This window comes from Cavia porcellus, unplaced genomic scaffold, assembly GCF_034190915.1.
Source record: "Cavia porcellus strain 051 isolate PalLab524CR breed Dunkin Hartley unplaced genomic scaffold, mCavPor4.1 scaffold_22, whole genome shotgun sequence".
In the NCBI taxonomy this organism is placed as follows: Eukaryota; Metazoa; Chordata; class Mammalia; order Rodentia; family Caviidae; genus Cavia; species Cavia porcellus.
Window position 1 is genome coordinate 30,278,782 of NW_026947505.1, and position 22,121 is coordinate 30,300,902.

General features: G+C 34.7%; 1 protein-coding gene across 2 annotated transcripts in view; it reads left to right on the forward strand.

Moving 5' to 3' along the window:
- The first annotated feature begins 538 nt into the window (after positions 1-538).
- Positions 539-22,121, forward strand: part of Pde7b (phosphodiesterase 7B) — a 294,246-nt gene continuing 272,663 nt past the window's right edge. The window contains exon 1 of one of the 2 annotated variants that reach the window (XM_013151103.3): positions 539-941. Coding sequence is in view for 1 of the 2 variants with exons in the window: in XM_003468502.5 (XP_003468550.2) it covers positions 921-941 (21 nt within the window). In the remaining variant the exon portion in view is untranslated. The remainder of the gene's footprint in view (positions 942-22,121) is intronic. The other variant, XM_003468502.5, reaches the window with a different exon arrangement.

Genomic DNA, 22,121 nt, shown 5'->3' on the forward strand with positions numbered 1-22,121 from the left:
CACACACACACACACACACACACACACACACACACAGCACAAGCTGTAGGAAAGAGAAAGGAGAAAGGAGGGAACCACCAGCAGAAACTGAGTTCTATTTCTGCCTGCACACAACATAGCTCATCAGCTTATTTGCATCCACGGATATCAGCATTAATTAACAACTCATTTTTAAATAATGGTAAAAATAAATAAGTTTAAAAATAAGCAACAGTTGCGAAGCAGGCATATGTACATACACATGAAAAATATAAATCTTGCTTATATTATTTAACTCAGGGTTCTTGGCTTAATTTTTAAATTCTGATACACCTAACCACAAGTATTTTAAATTTTTTAGATGTATTCCTGAATATAGAAAACGTTTCTTGGGCTTGCCTGAGAGTGGGGTGTCCTGGTTAATCACGGGCACACACACACACCTTCTCCCCATAGTACAGTACTTTAAAATTAATAGCACATGCAGAGGAAAACTAAACCCTTTGACGTCACTCCTGAAATGGGGAAACATAAACAGAAAAGGCTCCACTCCAGTAAGCTGGCAGCACTGAGCCGATTGGTCTCTGCTTCTCCTCGCCTGTGGCAACTGACAGCACCTCCCAGCCTCACAGGCCGGCTGCCGGCTCACTCAGCCAGTGGTCGGTCTGGGCACTGCAGCAGGCTCGGCTCTGTCCCAGCACTTGTCTGGGAGAAAAGTGGTGTCCTCGCCCAGAGAGAATCTCCTCCTGCCTTCCCTCCTCGATCTCTCTGTGTGCTTTCGTGTTTCTTTCTTTTTCTTTTTTTCTTTTTTTTTTTTAATTAATTGTATTTTTAATCCTGGATGAAGTTGCTGGATCCTGCAGCACAAGTCTTCATGAACAAGCAGCACCGCTCAGAGATTTCACGGCATTCAAAGGTCACAGAACTGCCACTATGGTTAAATGTCTTGTTTAATGGTTGAGGTATGTACAAAAAAATTTAAGCGACAAGTTCATTTTTCTTGAGAGTCACGGAAAGATGGTAGGAATTTTATTTTAAATGAGCCTGTACATATATACAAATACATATATCTAAAATACATATATGTGTGTATATTTGTCTGTGATTGTTCCTACAGCAACCAGCTTTTGAATTTCCTTCCTTTTTCTGGGTGAACTGACTAAACATTATCACTTACCCTGCATTAACTGTTTGTGGACACCGGGGTTTTCTTCCCGTTCATGTACTGAGACTGGCATTTTCACTGAACTTACAGCACCCCTTGAGGAGGGCTTTCTATTTCTTTTTAAATGAATGCAATATTTATTCTCCAATATAAAACTTAGAGTTGGTCAATTTTTATTTTCGGTAAGGCAGGGTAGGAAAATGTTGGTGAAGTCTGGTGATGGTTGTGGAATAAGGAAAAAGAAAATCAGGTTTGTTTGTTTTTTCTCTGAGTTTGTCATGTTGGGTGATAGCAGACTTCAGAGGAAGAAATCAGTAGGAAGAGAGAAAGCAGCTGGCAGTGGAACTGGAGATAGAAATATTGCTAGAAGCTGTCCAAAAATTCTATTTATGAGAAAAAACTCACGGTATCACCTTGTTGCATTTTGTTTTAAAATGTTTTGAACTGAGAAGTCAATAAAAGAGAGATGTAGGTGCTCAGTTACATGACAGTGATTTATATTTTATTTCTAAAGGAAAATAAAACTTTATTACCATTGCAAAGTGTGCTAATTATCCTTTCTGACAACAGTTGAAAGCAGAGTCAGATGTTTAATTAGAGATATAAGTGACTGAACCTGGGGACTAATTAATCATCCAAAATTCTGTTCTTGTACTCTGGCCAGAGTGACGATTGCGATGATAGAGTAAACCTCTTTGCTGCAAAAAGCAGGCTTATGCATTCATATACAGTAAACACACTAAATGCTGTCGGAAGACCACAAGCACAGGGCTGGTGTTTTCAATGGTACATTATTGTGTGCTGGAGGAATTCCCTGTGAAAAATCATCCCAGGCCACAGAGTCAATTTTTATGAAAGGAATTTAACGAATGTGTAATTAACATGGAGTTCCTTATTACCTTTCCCAAACTTATGCAATTGCAAATAAGACACAATTACTTGAAACTGTCACATTGTTCACAAAATTCTTACCTCATTTTCTTAGATTTCACTGTCAACCCTAGGCACCAGAAATCTATAAAACAGAGTCCTCCTGTTATCAGTATTATTAAGCAAATTATCAAACACATCATGCATTTCAAAGGGTTAACAAAATTAACAGCATAAGACTGTAACATACCAAGTTAAGAACTGGAAAAATATTAGTTCTGAAATGGAGAAGATGTGCTGTGAATGGACAATTGCTTTTCTGCAGTGCCTAGTGAGAAAACAAGGACTTTGTGTGTTGCAAATGCATAACTGCAGTTCCCCCATTTCCTCTGCTTTATCTTTTATTACTGGCTGGTGAAACAAAGACAAATGTCAGTAGTTAGGTCTTGATTGACATTTTCTCTAATAAAGTGAAGTTACTTTTGTCTTGAGCAGGAATGTAAAGTTAACTAGCTGCAACTCCAAAATCTGCGTCTTCTCTATGACAATTTTTACCTAACAGTGAGCTGTCTGATTTCAGAGAGTACTAAGTTAGTTAAACAGCATGTGACACAATCAACAGTGACTATATTTCAGCAGATTAGCTTGGAGAAACTGTTTGAATCAAGTTACTTAGGACAAGGGTGGAAAAATCCAAGATGTGTTAGGAAAAGACATGAGCTTAAGAAAACAATTACACTAGGGCACCTTTTAATGCCTTACGGTGTTGAGCACAAAGTAACCATTGTTGGTGCTCAAGAAAAGCCTAGTTAAAAACGTTTGCTGAGAATTTACTAACCGGCATATATTGTAGATTATCTAAATAATTTTCAAACAACATTTTTAACACTATTTGAAGAACATTTTTGTTATTACTCCAGTCAAAAATATAACCTAGAAATCAATTATCAGTAATAGAGAGGGGAGCATTCCAAACACCTACTTTGGTTATTTTCAGCAAAAAAGTATCCCTTACACACAAGAGTAAAATGATCAGATTTTCTCAGAGTGGGAATGTGCCACCTGGAAAATGCCTCTGCCTGGTAATAATTCTTCTAAAGTCTAATTTGTTGTAGCCAGGCTCAAATCACAGGGGAAGCTGCTTGTTGACTCACAGAACATAGTGTTGGAAGGAATTTATTAAGTGGTAAGCTAATCCCAAGCAGGACTAAAAGGGCTTCATTATATTAAAGACAACTCTCAACTTTAAGAATCAGAATAGACTTGGGAACATCTAAGTATAGAAGCTAACAGGTATTGTACATGGTTCAACTCACTTTGCATTTATAATTTTCCTCTTTCCTAAAAATCATTTCGATTGAAGTGTTTTCATTCATACTTAAAGAATGATTTCGTGGGGTGAACTGAGGAGGGCAGTGACAGAGAGGGGACCTGGGTGGCCATCCTCTCTCAGACTGAGCGATGCTAAGATATCCACTTATTCTTACCTCACTCTTCATCTATAAAAAGAACTGATCATATTTGGTTACTTCTTCATTCCTTTATATCAATTTTTCTAATATTTTTATGCTAAATGTGAAGTTTTTTTTAAAAAATTATTTTTATATAAATGTGAAAGTATCGAACTTTTATTCCAAAAACATGGCTGCATGCTTTCAACGTGTCAAGGGTTGCGTCTGTTGAGGTGAGGTGACTAGCAAGATAGTTAAGCAACGATTCTACCCTTCAGGAAAATTCTATTCTGGTTAAGCATATATACAGATAAGTGGAGCCTGTGCAGGGAAATGGAGGAATAAATGAAGTATTGGCGGTTACGGGAAGGAGAAAAATAGAAGATGCAGCTCTATTCAAGTTAGAGTACCAAAATTAAAATTTGATGTCTATGTAGATATTCATCCAGGGAAGACATTGTTTTTCTTTTGAGATATTACTTGCAGTTACATTCTTAAAAACAGAACATTGAAGAAATGTAAACTTTTGCCATGGGTTGTGATTGAGCTTTTCTGTCCACCTCAGAAAGCAAATCAAATCTGTGCAACGCAATTGTCTTCATCAGACCTGAAAAGAACCCTAGAAATTACAGGAAGTGGGAGCTTTTTAAGAACACTGAGACCACTCCCAGGTCCCAGCAAGCACTCAAGCAAGGAGGCTTCATAGCAGAGATGGGCAGCAGGTGTCAACAAGATGGAAAATGCCCTAGACATCAGGAAGCTTCTGAAAGTGGCTGAGAACTTCCAGGGGTTACCTGTATGCTTTAAGATGCATTTCTTAAACCCTGGAGGTCTTATTTCCTCATCTTTAAAATAAGGGTATGGATGTGTTGGCCTTTCCAAATTCTGGGATTTCCCTGATAAGGTTAATAGTAAACTCTCACATGCGCTGATTTTTATTCTTCCTCCTCTCCCGTGTCTTATTGCTACCACTTCCCATTAGAGTTTGCCATTACTCAGTTATCTAAATTTACATAATTTCACCTCCAAGACAGTCTCACTGCCAAAGAAAAACCAAACCAAAAATGAGGTCCCTGAATTTGGGGAATGTTTTTCCCAGGAGGATCATCAGGGAAATCTTGGAAAGGTTATATCTTCTTCCTATTTCTCTTCTGTGTGTTGATGCTACTCTGTGCCTCCAGCGCTGCTCCAGACAGCAAAGGGATATGCTTTGTGTTCCCTGTAGCTAGCTAGGGGCTTTCCTGTTGCAAGAGAAGTGTCTTTTTCCTAAATCACTGACCTAGATTTCTTATACTACTTCATTGGATAAATTCCTCAACTTCAATTCTGGTTTCTTTAGAGAATGTGCGGAACTAAATAGGGGACCCTGAGAATATTCTCTGGTGAATTAGTCACCCCCTGAGTGTCTTCTCTGGGCCCTTGTACCCCTTATAAGGGGTTGCTACTTTATCCTAATTATGGGTTTGATGAATCCAGTGACTCTCACCCAGGCACTGGCAAGTCCTGTGTGGCTCAGAGAATCCCAGCTGGCATCACCTCCTCTGAATGAGGGTTGACAGTAGCTCACGCAAGGAGAATATGGAGCAAGTTTTGTAATTTTGGGTAAACCTAAAGCAACATGACAGAGCACTCAGAATTCTATTTAACAAAAGGAAAATCTAAATGCCCTACGGTGATTTTCATACGGTTTAGAAGTATAAAAATATTTTCCAATGCCCTTCCCTTCTCCTCTCTCCCTCTCTTATCCTAACCCTTCTCATCTGCAAAGCGAAGATGAGAAAAAGATGATAATGAGGTTCTGATGGGTGCTTTTTATGTAGAATTTGGAACAATATTTGTTTTATTTTTTCTTTCTAATGATTGGTGAATTCACCTAGAGATTTTTCATTAAAATTCCTGTTCAGATCTTCTATTTATATCTTCTGTGTTTTACAGTGTTATAATTAACATATAAATAAATATATAATCTGTCTGCAACGGAAGTGGTATTGTTATCTATGTACTGCTTCACACAGAGAGAAGTCTTTCCAAAAACAGTGTATCCATGACGTGGATATGCTGAAGAATACTTAAAAGTTTTAAACTCTATTAATCCTCTTTTCCCTTGGCCTGGGAAGTGGGGTACGCTGCCGGTCTGTTGTGAGGAGTATATTTCCATGGGTTCAGGTGTGGATGTAGGAGACCACTCTAAGCCTGAATTGGCCAAAACTTGAGGTCTGAAGATTCCAAATGGAAAATATATTACATATACTTTCACTCTAGGAAATCTTAGACTAAGAACATACGTAACTGTTTATTTTGGCATTATTTGTAATATAAAAATGAGAAACTATCTGAACTTAGTAACAGGTAAATTGTTAAATATATTATTTTAAATCTATATAATAAAATATCATATAGTTTCTTTTTAAAATGTGATAAATGTACATGTAAAATACCTGAAATGATTTTCCAGATGAATTATCTGTGAAAATAAATAGTACAATAACATTTGTATAAATCTGAATACATATTCATTCTCATAAAAATTTCCAGAAAATTAAATTATAACAATATGGATACCTGGAAGATCTTGGAGTACGGGATAGAAATAAGATTTATTTCTCATATATATACTTCAGAATAATACAATTTTCCCCTACAAATTTGTTGCATTTACAACAGAGAAAATGCTGACATTTGTTGTTGTGTGATATTTTAAATGGAGAGAAAAGTTAAAGCATAAAAAGAAGAAAGGGTCCTGCTCTGCTTTTCCATTCCTTTATTAGCTTTTTCTGTTTGTATTTGTATTGAATTTCTTCCATGTGCCTTTGACGCTTCTGGGAAGAGAGAATGTTCTGGAACACAGGCACGAGAAAATATATAGACAGCCCTACTCTTGAGTAACTGTGGGCCAATCAGCCCTCTGGGCATCACTTTCCTCAAACATATGATGAGGGTCTTGGTTAAGCTCCAAGTTCCTTTAGCTTGGATAAAAATCTAACAAAGACTTTTAGCCTATTGCATGTCTACCTCTTCAAGATGTTTTACCATAAAGTATTCATATTTTGCTATATGTTTTATTATTTTGGACATTTTAACCCTATTTCCTATTTTAGAATTGGCTGATTTGAATTTTTCCAATTGATTAAAAATGCAAAATTTATATTTTTCTGAGTATTTGAGAAAATGACATATCAGTAAACTTTTTAAATAAAATTACATAAGACTATAAGTTATTCACCAAACAGTACAAAATATTATTTACATTAAGAGGTGCACAGTGTAAAGTTATGCAAGCAATTAATATTACTTAAGTCTGAGTATGATTTATACATTTCTTGGTTTTCCAAGAGGAAAAGAAAAAGACCTTCATTTCCCCTTCTCATTATGCTACAAGCCAGCTGTGTCCAGTCAGATGAAAGAACTCAGTCATTCACAAAAGTGTAGAAAGCATTCTTGTGAAAGGAGATGCCACACTAATATGAAGAATGCCTCAATTTAGAAAAGGCCATTAAATCTAAGAAAAAAATTGTTTTCTATGTGATAGAAATGTAGCATATTTTCATGTTTTTAAGATTAGTGTTCTTGGTTTATCACTTAAAGGAAAGACTAATTTCAATGTGATTTTTAGTTTGTTTTGGAAATGTTATTAATCATTTTAAATATTAAGTAATTTTCATTTCTTATTTCTCTACATATTTATTATTGTACATAGAATCAAATTGGAGTCCTGCAATGAATCTAACTTGGTCAGGATATATTATGCTCGTTTGAGAAGTCCTTATTATCAGTTTCTGGATTGTTAATACTGTTTAGAATTTTGAAACTATGCTGATGAAAACAATTGTGCTGAAATGATCGTTTCTCACAATCATTTCTTAAGGTCATACTAATTTTATTCAACTAAGAAATATTACTCTAAATTTTTTCTGAAAGAGTACATAAATTATGTTGGTTTTTTTTCCTCACTTATTAACATTTGTAAATAAATTCTTATGGGTTGGAATATATTGCAGGCAAATTATTAATTATGGTTTTAATTCATTTTTTGGCTATTCAGATTTTCTAGTGTTATTGTCAATTTTGGTTAAGATTTTGGGGAGTTTTTTCCCTTTCTTTCTTCTTTTTCTTTTTTTTAAATTAAGTTTAATGGCACAATTTAGACATACATAATGATCACATTCATCATAGGAAATTTGTATCTGTGCATGATCTATCATAGTTTCTCCTGTTTACCCCTCCTCTCTTTGCAACCCCTTTTCCCCTCCGTATTTATAAAGCTTTGTCCCCATTTAATCCTTTTTCCCCTCACTTTTCCTCCCCCATTCCCCTTTCCTTTTGAATAATTTCCTGTTTTCATAATATCTGTTATAATTTTTGGTTCTTACTTACACTTTCAGTTTCTTACAGCAGAGATACAATGTGATATTTACACATATATGTCCAATTTATTTCACTTAAGAGTATAGTCTTAAGGTTCAGCCATTTAGCTATAATGTCTCATTTATCTTTCTTTATGGGTATGTAGTATTTCATTGTATGAAAAAACTCACATCAATTTTATCCATTCATTGGTTGATGGGCATTTGAGTTGTTTCCAAGATTTGGCTACTACAAATTGTGCTGCTATAAACATAGGTGTGCATATATTGCTCTCATATGGTGCTTTTAATTCTTTTGGGAAGATATAAAGAAGGAGAATAAATGGGTGAAATGGAACTTCTAGTACTAGTTTTAGTGGTGGGAATCAAACCCAGAACCACTGTACCACTAAGCTATATCCCTAGCCTTTTTTATTTTTTACTTTGAGATAGAGTCTCACTAAGTTGCCCAGGTTGTTCTCAAACTTGACACCTTTCCACCTCAATTTCCTGAGTAAATGGGATTACGGGCCTGTGCCACAATACCCAGCTTGAATATAAACACTAAAAGCACTAACTTTTTCTCTAAAGCTTTGGCTGCATCCACAGGTTTTAAAAGTTAGTGTTTTCATTATCAATCACTTAAAAATCATTTCCACTGTAAATTGTTTTTGGACCTAAAGGTTATTTAAGGATGCACTTATTAATTTACAAATATAATAAGATTTTCTAATTATTTTCTTGTCATTATTTCTTGGCATAATTCATCTGTGGTAATATATAGTGTATAATACTCAGACTTTTAAAATTTAATACTTGTAATTTTTGTAAATGTTCTACATGCCATGAAATGAACATACATCATGGTTAGATATAACCCTCTATATCAATAAGAAAATTCATCAATGTGTCATTCAAATCTTTGGTATTCTTACTTAGTTTTTGCTTTTATTAATGACTGAAGTAGGCACATTAAAATTTTTTCATGATTAAGGCTTGTGTAATTTTTCTCTTAATTTTTCTATTATTCATATGTTATATCTACTAATATAAAATAGCAATTTTTACAGATCAAAGTTGAATATAAATTCAAGCTAACATTTTGATGTTGTGCTGTTAGATTCTGCTTTTACAGTGGATATAATAATTGGCTTTGGAGAGCTGATGGTGATCCTCCAAACAGTTTCATTACACTTACAAGTACTCAGTGCAAATGATATTAAAATTTCTGTGGGAGCATGTGATTAGAAAAAAAAATCTATGAAGGCAGGATGATAATTTTTAAAAGGTTGAATATGACTTCATTGACTATAAATTCAGAGTTGTTGTAACTTCCTGGAGAATAGAAATTTTATGATAGTAAAGCATTCCTCCAAATTTTTGTCTTTAATTCTACTTGGACTGATGTTACAAATGTATAAAACAAATGTTCCAATAATTAGTATTTGCATAACTTAATCGTTTTCCATCCTTCTACTTTTTAATTTTCTGTAAGTTTATATTTTAGATGTGTCTCTTACAAGCCAGAGATAAGTAAATTTTATTTTATCATTCAGTCTTACTGGTTTTCTTTTCAGTGAAGTATCCAATGCATGTATTGTTAATGTCATTAGTGATACCGCTCATTTGAGTTCAAACATGGTCACTTACTGTGTCCTTCCTGCTCTCTCTCTTTTGTTTTCCTTTTCATTGCTTTCCTTCTTTAGAACTGCATATATGTCATTGCATTTACCTCTTTCCATTAACGTTATTTTTACGTTCATGTAGATCATTTTTATTGGTTAGTACTGATAAGGACACAGAACCTAGTCAAAGAATGACCCAACCTAGTACTTTTTTTCTTTCTGGGAAAGAGAAGAATTTTGGAATGCCTTAACTACTTTTATTCCCTATTAAATTATATGCTACTGTTAAATATTTCACTTTACATAATTTAAATCCTTCAATAATAATCATTGTGGTTTTGTATAATCATATATATTTTTCATTCCTTCCTGCATCTGTGAGGTCTCATATAGGATATTCTTTAGCAATTATTTTAGTCATTTTTCTGCTTTGTTTTTATCTGAAATAACTTTAATTCATCTTTATTTATGAAGTACTCTTCCCAGGAATAAAATTATAAAGTGGTAATCCACCCTCTCACACACAAACAATTTAAGATATGGTTGCACTGTTTATTATTTTTGTTTTCTATTCACAAGTCAGAAAATAATCTTTTATAAAGAATCCATTCTTTTCCTCTGACTGCTTGTAATATTTTATTTTCATCTGTGAATTATTATGACATTATTGCTCACAGGCAACTTTCTTTGTATTTATCCCAATTTGGATTATTTATGGTTTCGTAAATTATCTTGCTGTCTTTCAAAAAATTCGTGACAATTCCTGTTGTCTCTTTCATTATTGCGTCTGCCGTATTCTCTTGTTTTCCTTAATGATGGGACTTCAGATACGTATATGTTGGAACTTTGTTTCTACTTACCCTCATGATCTTCGTTTTAGATATTTTCTTTTAACCTATATTTCATTTTTATAATTCTTTTTCTAGCTGTGTAATCTAGCACTTAATTCATTAAATATTTTCTTAATTTATGTTATATTTTCAATTATACAATTTCTAAGGTTTTTTTTATTTTTGTAGTTTCTAAGAGTGTACCTCAATTCTCAATCTTGTTGATATCCTCAAACATATTTGGCATATGATTTTAAAGGTTTTGTAACCATTTACTAGACCTCTTGACTGTGTTTATTATCTCCTGGTTGCATCAAATTATCTTGGTTTTCATCTTGCTTCTTTTTGATAGAGCACTGTTTTAAAAAATTAGATAACTCGAGGCTTAATGTTATATTTTCCCAAGTAGGAAAAATTTACTTCTGTGAAGTTATCAGCAGCACTCACAATCTTGATTATCTTAATCAGATTTCACGCTAAATGAAAATATATGAGAGAGTGGTTGCCATGCAATTATTTCTTTTTCTTAAAGATATAGAAATTATGAGTGTAACGTATTAGGGAAAACATATATGATATTAAAATACTCCAGATGTACCAAAATTAATGTTTAATTTTCTTGCAGTTTGGTTGTCTTCCCTTGTATCTGAAATAAATTTTAAAATAGGTAGTTGTATCCATTGATATCATGAACCAATTAAATTTCAGTAAATATATATTCGTCTGTGTGTGACTGTGGTCTACACAACATTACATGAAATTTTAGAAGAGACTCAGAGTTTCATCAATTATCTTATTTTATGATTGCTGTTTATTTGTTACTTCTTTTGAAGGCATCATTCTTGAGATTGCTAACATGCTAGAGAACACTTCAATCAAAGAACTATTTGTTATAAACTGTGTTTTTCATCTTTAGCTCACCTTTCCAGTCTAGGCTATCTAAAAAGAATCATTTAGTTCCTGATTCACAGCTTTTGTGCATGGAAGTTAATGTCAGCTTATATAATAGCTGATATGAATTAGCTAAAATGACTCTTAGCAACTTTCTTCCTTACTTAAATAGCTTCATGTTTACAGTTCTATGCAAGGCAACCCAATATTTCTGAATGAAAGTTATAGTCCATATGTGTTATAATCACACTAAATTGTTTTTTAGTATACAAGCTATGCTCTGTGGGATTAACTGAATAATTACTTAGATAGCCTCAAATAAAATAAACCCAGAAATAAGCTTAGGCTATAGTCAAACTCTGGCTTAGATACATAAAACCAAGTCATTGGTGTTCTATATTTATCTATCTATTGCCTCTAGCAGCTTGTTGAATTTTCTTGAGTGTCTGATTTTCCTACTACTTTAGGCAATCATTCTAGTATGAGTTTACCTTTGGGTCACAAGTAAATTTGAAATTATAACTCGTACGTATAAAGTATGCTAAGTCCTTAGTATAGAGGTCAACCATGAAGTATTTCTGAGTAATTTACAAACTGCTGGAAAATATATGCATGTAAAGAAGAAATCCTAAACAGTTCAGTAATGGACTTGATATAACTCTCAGGACAAATTTTCATTATAAACACATGTTTAGTTCTAGTTTTCATACATTATTTTGTCTCTCTTTTCAAAATAGAAATTAGAAAATTATACATATATATTTGTTTTGAAATTTTGTTTCATTGTTTTTATTGTTTTTTGTCTTTAAAATAAAAAAAATACAAAAAGGTAACAGGGAATGTATAAATGAATTTCTCTGAGCTCATTTTATGTGTTGAATTTAAATTTTAAACATGTATAATTTTGGTAATTTTGGACTGTGCTTTGGTTATTTATATAATTTTGAGAAAGCAAGATGACTTAAATTTTTTTGCAGCTGTGAAGCAAACCCCAAATGATAATCCCCAAAGAGATCTGAGATCATAGCATTGGTTTTTTTTCCCCCTTTTTTCTTCCAACTACATTTTCAAGCTAGGAGAAATTTTCTTGTATAGTCAAGATGAGTTTCAGATTCAGTAAAGCAGTGAGTTCTCTGAATCCTCACTATTGCCTTGGGCCATGGTAACTGGTAGAGGCCAAGACGGCCGTACCATTTACCTCTCCTCAAGCTAATAATTAAATATTTTGAGGACCACCCGTTCCAGTGCCTATATTCTAAGAAAAAAAATAGTGTACATATTAATACATGGAAATAATTTTTAAAGAATATTGATTGTAGAACTAATGTGGATAACCAGAATTAGAGTTGGATAGATTTCTCTAACTTTGCAGAGAAGTGCACAGAGAGAGTAATAACTGTGTTCCATATTAAATTCAAGTGAATTCTTATTTGAACTTAAATTTTAGGCCCAAAATTTTACATTGTCTTGTTTGAGTTTGCATAATGCTTTAAGAACACTAGCTTGGGTTTTTTTCAGAAGGGGTGGTTACTTTTGAGAATCTCAAATAATTAGATAATTCAGTGTTTCCTTCTGCATAAAGTTGTGTATTTGAAATGGTCTATTTTGCTAAAAAAATAGATATCAGCAACTATATGGCTAAACTCTCTGTATATATATGGGCATGTATACATGGACGCATGTGTGAGTTTATAAACAGATGACTGACACACAGTATTAGCTGTTTTTTGTGAGGGGAAAACAGGTAACCAGGAATCAAACTCATAACCGCGTGTTTGTAGGGCAGGCACTTATGCCACTGAGCTAAATCCCTGGCTTCACACAACATTAGCTCTTTACTGAAATCTAAACTTTATAAATTAAGGTTTGTTAGATAGTAGAACTAGAATACAGGTTTCTTTTTATTAATGTGAAAGTAAATATTTACATCCATGACAAACTTAATCAGCCAGACATTGTGGTGCGTGCCTGTAATCACAAAACTCAGGAGGCTGAGGCAGGAAATTTGCTTTGAGTTCCACACCTGCACAGCTGGACTACACAGCAAGGCCCTGTCTCAAGGAAAGAAAAGAAAAAAAACTCCAAATTATTAATTGGTCCCAAATTTGTTGTGTTGTATTTGTGTGTGCATATGTGGATGGATGGGTAGATAGACATACAGAATAGCTTCACAAATCATATATAATATTCATACAATCATGAGAAAAATTCTGATTTCCACTTAAATCACTCAAATAGCAGAATATCTGCAATTTATGCATGTATCTATCCCATTCGATGCAAAAGAGAGACAGCAGCACTCCGTGCTGTGGTCTCGGATGCCAAGACTGGGCTCTGAGTTCATGTTCTGGCTCAGGCCCTACCAGATTTGTAATCTCAGTGCGTATCCAGTTCTCAGGGTTTTTCACTTGCAAGACTGGAGGGGACAATACGAGTGCAGCTTTATGGGACTGTTATGAAGTACCAGTGGGCGGGCGTGCACACACATTCAGGACTGAGGTCAGCAGTACGTGCGGTTGCTATTGTGTACCTATATCATCTAAATAAAGCAAAATTAAGAGCAATTTATGATTCTGCATTTGGGGCATGCTGCTTACTGAGATGGGCAATATTGGGAGAGGATCAGTTTGGGGACGGAGACACAAGAAAGAAGTTAACAATTGTGCTTAGGACACACAAAGTTTGAAATGCCTATTAGTGAAACGCAGAGCCGGAAGTCTAGCAGAGGGAGAGCACCCTGGATCTAGATTGAGTGGCATCTACGCTATTTAAAGCCTTACCGCAGAATGAGCTCACCTAGGGAAACAATGTGAAGAGGAAAAGGGTGGAGAACCAAGACCCCATCAGTACAGCGAGGTCAGAGAGGAGGAAGAGCCAGGAAATGGCTCCAGTGCGTGCACATCTGGTTTCTGCATCCCACTGCCTATATCATTGGAGCGCAGCCAGGGCGCATGCCTCGGAAGGCTCTGCAGTCATGAAAACCTCTTTATGCACTGCTAGTGGTGAGGGGCTGTGGCTTCCAGCCTGGACCCTGATGACAGGAATTTTCCATCTATATTTAAGAGTAGCACAAAGCAACAGTGGTATTAATCTGCTCCATGTTTATCCCAAGATGTTCTTAGTGAAACTAGTTCTACGGATCCCTAGTAGAGATCAACTACTTTAAACTCTACTAATACAGATTTTTCTTTATTAAAGTGTATCTTCAACTTGAAAAGATGTTTTGTTTCAGAATTCTAAAACTGAAAGTGAATGCATTTGTAGACACTGCTATTCATGATAGTTGGCTTCCCAGTTAGCCTTCAAAAGTCTGGGTAACCTACAAAGATGTAAAACAGAAGTACAAAGAATGACAGAAGTAAAAGGTTTGTGGGAATATTTGCTTCAGTCTCAAGGTATCAGGAGTGCATTTTCTTCTTTTCTTATTTGAACCTCAAAAAGCAAGTACGAAGAGGTGCCTGTTGGACATCACTGTCAGGGAAGGAGCTCTGTGGCCAGCTAACTACATGAAAAGTTGTCAGTGAATGGAGACAGGAAAAGAATGCTGGGGGAAGATGGGACCCTCAAAGTCAAGCCCAGGCTCTAGCCCTCACCTACGGTACCACCTAGAGGGAGCCACTGTTCTGTAGCCTAGTTTGATCTTCAGATTTAATTCTCTAATGGCTACAATAATCCCTTGAAGTGTTCTTAAAAGTATTTTATATATAAAATGCAGAGTGATGATGTGAGTAGTGGGAAAATCAAGTAACTATTAAGTTATTCAGCGCTAGGTCATTTTTGTCATGGTGTAGCCCATATCATCTCTGTTTTTTAATTAATGATACTTAGGAAACTATGAATGGCAAGTCTATAACAACTGGAACAATAAAACAGAAGTACAATTTGAAAGAAAATAACTAGGTCAAGCAAATTTTATTCATAACATTGTGATTGGGTCACCTAATTTCTCATTAGTTCCTCCAATTTCTCCTAATAGATGTCTCAGTGATTTCTAAACAATGATCTAATTCCAGATTTCTTTTGGGCTTAAGTAATTGCTGAGAAGAGTTTGGTTGTTTTAGCAAATTCTTATCTTATATAAATATAATCAGTGGCAGTCTGCTAATTTGCCTCCAGAAAGAAATTTAGATTTTCAGTGACAATTATTATTTATTACTTTAGCATTGCTCCATGGGCTAAGACAGGAAAAATTTTTGTTTACATTTTCAGTAATTTTATTCATGACTTGTCAACATTTCTCGTATTTTCTGTGTGCAGTATCATCCATATCACTCTAACACTGCTGTTGTCTGAAGGCTATTTTTCACTTCACATAAGGTTCTGCAGAAATATATTTGTGGCTTACACTTTATATTGCTTCCCTGGGGAATGTAACATGTCAAATTCAAGGGTTTACAGTATATTTAAAATATTCAACAATCAAAAGTTTTCTTTTTATTCTCCCTGGTTGTTACGTTTTGTTGCAAGATCACACAGAAGGAAACCTGATGTTGTGTTTCTTCCCCCCCTAACAAGATTCATATGGCAAATCCATCCTGTTTGAAGTGGGTCTGATAAGACTGTGTAAATGCATTAATGAACTTAACTCTGATAGTGTCATCTGGAAGTTCATTTTTCTGTCCATTTTATCAATGTTGTCTTTAGTGGATACATGGTAAAATACATTAACTGTGCTTGTGAACTTTGGAAAATATAATCTAGCTTAACACTAACACATTTACATTTTATTCTTGAGTGAATGTGCTTTATTTGTCATTTTGCCATATCCAAACTTTTCACTTAAAATGTTTTTGAAAATTTACAATTAGTAGATTAAAGCTACCCTACACTGAGTGAAGAATTTCTCAGTTTAAACTTAATGTAGAAAGTGCTAATGTAACAATTTTTGTCTTGATGCGTTTTTCTAATCAGTGTCTTAATCTTCTGATTTCAATTAATTTCTGTAATTATTCCATATTAATGAATTAATTTTATAAGCATGAAAAAATTCACTCTTCAACAGTCTATGAGAACAATTACTCTTTACAATGAAAATTTCTGATTATAGTGCTTTTATTGGTGCTAGGGGACCAAGCTGAGAGCAAAATAGATCTAATGATCTATCAGTAAGAACGGGTGTTTAACTTCCTTCACTCCTCTACTGTAAACTTAATTTCCCCATCAGGAAACACATGTGAATATTTAACTATCTATAAACATGAGAAAAAAAACATAGCTCAGGATGGGGGTAAAGATACCTTCCCAATACCTTCCAGTACCTCTTTATCTCTGTGTTTTGCAAACTTTATATTTGAGTCCAAGAATATTCTCAAAATATTTTTATTGATGTCATACAGGGTGCTACGCTTTTTGTTATGGAGGTTTTACTTTTTGTTTTTTTGTTTTGTTTCTAAATTGTTTTTGAAGAATTCTTGAATGCTTTTTACTATAGTTTTTCACATTCTAATTTACACCATTCAAGCTATAAATCTCCATCTAATTGCCTTTTTAAATTCACATCATAATCTTTGAATGTTGATGTGCACCTTGGTTTGTTTCTGAATATTTTATAATTTCCATGTGTTTATTTCAGTTCAATAATTATTTAGAAGTGTTTATTTTAAATTTCTAAGCTGTGGTTCTTTTACTGTTGATTTCCAAGTTTAATGGATTATGTTCAGGGCATGCTGGTTATTTAAAATGATTCCTACAAATCTTTCTTTGAGACATACTGTGGAGTTACTGCATTTTGTTCTTAAAAAATCCATTTGATAAAGAACAAAATATATTTTCTGTAATTATTAGAAACTATGTTTAGATATAGCAGTGTAACAAATTGAAATTTAACTGGGTTGTAAAACTGTTTAATCCCCGATGTTTTGCCTGCTGGGTCAGTGACTGTGACAGGTAAATTAAATCTTCCGCCATAATGATGAATTTGTGAATTTCTAGATATAATTCTATCATGTTTTGCTTTGAGGCTTGCCTGGTATGTGAATGTAAACTCAAATTATTATCTTCCTATTAATTCTTAATTTTATTTCTGCTTTGAAATCCATTCCATCTAATATTAAAGTAATATTTACATAGTATTCTAATACTGAAAGCTAATATTCTGGTTCTCTTTGATTGCAGTTTTCTTAACATATTTTTTTACATTCTTCAGTTCAACAGTTCTGTGAGTGTGCATTTTGGTCTTCCTTGACATATACTCAACTTTATTTTTTAACGCAAATCAGACCCTGCCTCTTAACTCGGCTCCTTCCTAAAAAGACCCTTTTCTCTTCCGCTTGCTCCCCATGAGGTGAGCAGCCTTCCCTCTCCACACGGTTCCTCCTTGATGTCTCTGCTCTCCACAGCCCTACTCCAGTGTAGAGATGGTCTGAAACCTCTGAAACTGTGAGCAAAGATAAAGCTTCCTCCTTGAAGCTGTTAACTCCAGATATTTTGTCTTGGCAATGAAAAGAAAACTAACATATCACTTGGTCTCTATTATTGCTGATAATGTGCCACTTTTTGATTCATGTCATTCAGATGCCAGATGGAGGTCTTAGTTTGTCACTTCTCGAGTGTTTTCTTTGTTTTTCCCATTCCTGTGTAACAGAAAGAGGAACTGGCTTGTCATTTGTCTAGAATGAGGAGCAAAGATCTGCTGTATCTCCTTTCCTGAGAGACGATTTGGGATCATGTTAATATAAGGTTCTCCATTTCAGCTTCTGAGTGGACCTGTTGAAATCCTAATCCTATAGCTGAGGACTTACATGTCATTAACATCTCTGTATGTGTTTGTTTGTGACAGGGTCTTGCTGTGTGGTTCAAATTAACCTTAAACTCATCATGTAGCCCAGGGTGGCCTCCAAATCGTGAAGATCCTCCTGTCTCAGCCTCCTGAGTGCTGGGCTAGGATTACAGGCATGGACCACCACACCCAGATACTAACATTTTTCTCATTTTTGGTTCCTTTTGAAACAAGACTCAAGGGCATATAAAACTCCACTGAGGTAGAGGGGAAGAGAAGGGCAAAGAGACAAAGGGAATAAAAAGGATTTGTGTTTTTTCAGCTAGTGACCTCATTGGATGAGTGGAAAACTGGGAAATAGTACAAAACACGTCTTCAGAATTAACCCACACAAGGGCTGAAGGAGCTGAACTGTTTATACCTTGTATGCAGTGAGCCCTCAGCTGAGGTTCCCAGGGCAAAGGAGGAGGAGATAGTACTCTCCGGCATTCCCAACACACCATGCATAGTCAGAGCAGTCCTCCAGAGTTCTGGGGAAAGAAACACAAGTTATAAAGAAGGGGACCCTGGAAGTTGGAAGTCAGCAGGAGCACCCTAAAAGTCCCAAAGGCTGTGGTCAGAGAGCGCTCAGCATCTGCTGCAATATCCAGTCATTCGGGACTACTCTCTCCTGCCCGTAATACCTAGACTTAGGTTCCCTCTTTCCTCTGGTTCTTCAGTATTGTCTTTTCCTTGTTCTGTGTTTAACAGAGTATTTATGCCTTTGGCCTCATATTTTATCAGTTTTTTAAATGTGTGTTCATAGTTAGAGTTCTGCTAAAAAAAATAATAAGAAAGAGGTCTGCTAAGATAAGTCCTCACGTCCCTGCAAATAAAATTCCAAGATGCTTTAATGGGCACTTCAGTTCTATAAAATAAAATCACATGAACTATGTTCACAACTTGCATTTATATTCAAAATAACTTCAACAGTTTCCCACAACTGTACATGTAGGTCTACCCCACTCTTTTAAACTTATTTTCCAAAATCGTAATGATATGGATTTCCAGGTGTCACTATTATGAAGAATGCAATAAGCATTATTTCGCTTGTATTGTTGTATACTTACGGTGCTTGTCTGTGGCCTAAAATCCTAGGACTAGAATGGATGGGTCCAAGCTTTAGCTCTTTATTTTAAATTATTAACACCAAATTCACTTATATTTAGTTTTATTATTTTTTATTCTTATTCACCACATGTGAGGGTATCTTTTTCTTTTATTCTCCCAAAAAGTCTGTAAAATCAATCATTTGATATTTGATTACCTCACTGAGTGAAAATTGATCCATGTTAATTTGTTTTATTTGCATCATTAGTGAAGATACATTATTTTAGAGATTTCTGACCCCTTGGTATTCACTTGTATGACTTTTGATTAGGCTGTTTTTCTAATTCATCAGAACTTTTTTATATTATGAACATTAGCTCTTTGCCATATTATCTTTAATGTATTTTTGAAGTTTATATTTGAATTTGCTTATTGTGTTTTGTTACCCATGTAAAAGTTAACATAACGAATTTCATCCATTCTTGGCTTTGTGGTTTCTCATTTTCATGTCATGTGTTTAAAAAGTCTTCTATATTTATTAATCATAAAAAGCATTTAAGCAGCTATTGAAAGCTTACTATGAACTGAATATAGCATTGCATGCAAGGAGGGGATATAGATGAATATGGGACTCTAGTACTTCAAACAATATCATATTAAATATAAAATATTTTGTTCTGGGGAAGTAATGAAGTAAATTGACCTTTTCCCCTCCACAAACAAGAGAACAGCTAACAATTCCCCGAAGTTGTGTATCTTTTTTAAAAAGAGAAACTTAAAACATCAACAACTATAGTAAATAATAATATTTAGAACAGATTAGTAAGAAAGACAGGCCTAGAATTCAAGATCTGTTTATGCCCTACTACTGTAAGACTGTTAAAAAAAACTTTGCTACGTCTTTATTAGTGGAAGCCAGTTCTGCAGGACTTGCACATAGAAAAGGAGTTTTTTAAATGTACTTTGAAAAATTCTTAGCCAATATTCATCTCAGCAGCATTTTTATACACCAAGTATAATTACCAGATTTTGCTAAATGTTGATGCAAGAGGAATACTACTAAAAACAATCCCTGACCTTAAGGAAATATTGCTGGAGAGGCAAGATATACATAAATGAGACAATCAAAAAAAATTGAAGGCAAATAATATAGGACTGACTCTGTGTTAGTATCTATGCTAACAGTTAGGAAAAGAAGACATCCCTGGGCCAATCAGAAAACATTCCTCCCAACTCAACGTAAGGATTTCTTTTGTTGCAATCTTGTAGATCCTACTGACATTTGCTGACACAAAGCACTCTAGAACACTGGAAAAATTATAAATCAAATTTTATACACACATAATTGGGAAAAATATAGATTTCAACCAAAAAAATTAAACAAATAAGGACAATCCAAGTCATTTTTTTCTGTTAAGGTAGTAGAGCAAAATAGACACTCTGAAGACAGATGCTGAAAAATCATTTATCTATATTCATACACAGAGTAAAACACTATTCCACAAACCACACACTGAAAAGGTTAATACCCATCCCTACACATGCCCAGCCTGACTCTCTTTAGATTGAGTTTCCTGACAGCAAATTAGGGTTCAGAGGGAAAATTTTTTTAAAAAACATTAACAGTAGGTATCAGATAATACACGAATAGAAAATCTGTGTGCATTGTCTCAACTCTGGACCACATGTTTCACTGACAAGAATGTCAGTGTATAACTTAAGGTCTCATGAATTTATTCATCCAACATGCACTTGCTGAATAGCTACTGTGAGCCAAGCATCATATGTTTAAATGGGTGGAGCCAAGAGACATTTTTAACCACTTATGGAGGAAGAATATCAGGTGAGAATACAATAAGTTGAATACGATAAGTTGAAATTTCTGCACACTGGATATGCAAGATGAAGGAAAACATCACAAATACTGTGATGGCTGGGAAGGAGTTTCAGCTGGGAGGTGGAAAAACTGAGACAAAAAAGGATTGAAAACAATGCTTGGAAGCACCTCCATGAGGAAGTAAATTTATCTTTTTATTCACTGGTCAGGGGCCTAAGAAACGGAGAATTTAAAGCTAGTCTTCTATTGGTCCTGAAATTAAAGCAAAGGATTTCTATGTATAAGAAACCCTACAGCAAAGGGAATTTCACAGCGCTCAGCAGAATGATTTCCAATTGGGACTGGTAAAAGCAGACAGCTGTATTCATAAAGGTGAAGTAGAGAGAAAGAGAGCAGTTGTCTGGATGCCTTCCTTGTAATCAGCATAATTCTAGAGCCTACCAAAGCAATAATCAAAATTTGCCAATAGCGCTTATCCCAAAGATGATGCAGAGGATCTTCATCAGGCAAGAGTAATCGTGGGAAACATGAGCACACAACTCAAGTTTGTTGTTGCACATTTCCCTCCATTAGTGTTTCAGGGCGTGGAAAGTGCAGAGGTTACATAGGGAGGGTGTGCATCGTTTGCCTTTAGTACATTTAAGTTTTGGAGCATCCAGGTGCTATCTATTGTTGTATCAGAATACCTGGGGGCATGTTTTCAAGAGTCTATGTAGAATCACAAGGCTGTATAAAAGAAATAGGTTAATAAGATCATTGCTGGAATCTGTACACTAATAGCAATGTCTTATAATGTATTTTTGGTAACAAATGCCTACCACAATGACCTGTTAATCTAAAGCAGCCTTTGGTCTAATAAAGATGTTAAGGGTATAAACTAATAAAGCCGAACCAAGGTTTACTATAAACAAAGGAATTTGCACAGAACCCAGAATTGAATCTATTTGCAAGTCACTATCATCTCTCTAGATTTCCCTTTTTCTCTGTATTACACAACATTTCACCTAGAAAAACTCAGTACTCTAAAAGTATGTAGTTGAAATAAGTGCCCTCTGTAACTGAAACATTTAAACAATTTTATTTCCTAGGCATTATTTACAAAAGTTTGAAAATTTGCAGAAAATAAACTTAAGGAAAACTTGTTCACCTTAATTTCTCCCATCCCCTACAAGCTGTTAATCTGTGAACCAAGTTTAAAATAATTGTGTTTTTTGTTTCATAGAGGAAATACCATTTTGCTGTACTTGTCATAATATACTTTGGAACTGTTCTTCAAGTCAGATTCAAATTTGCAAGGAGTGATTAGATTTGGGATAAGAAGTA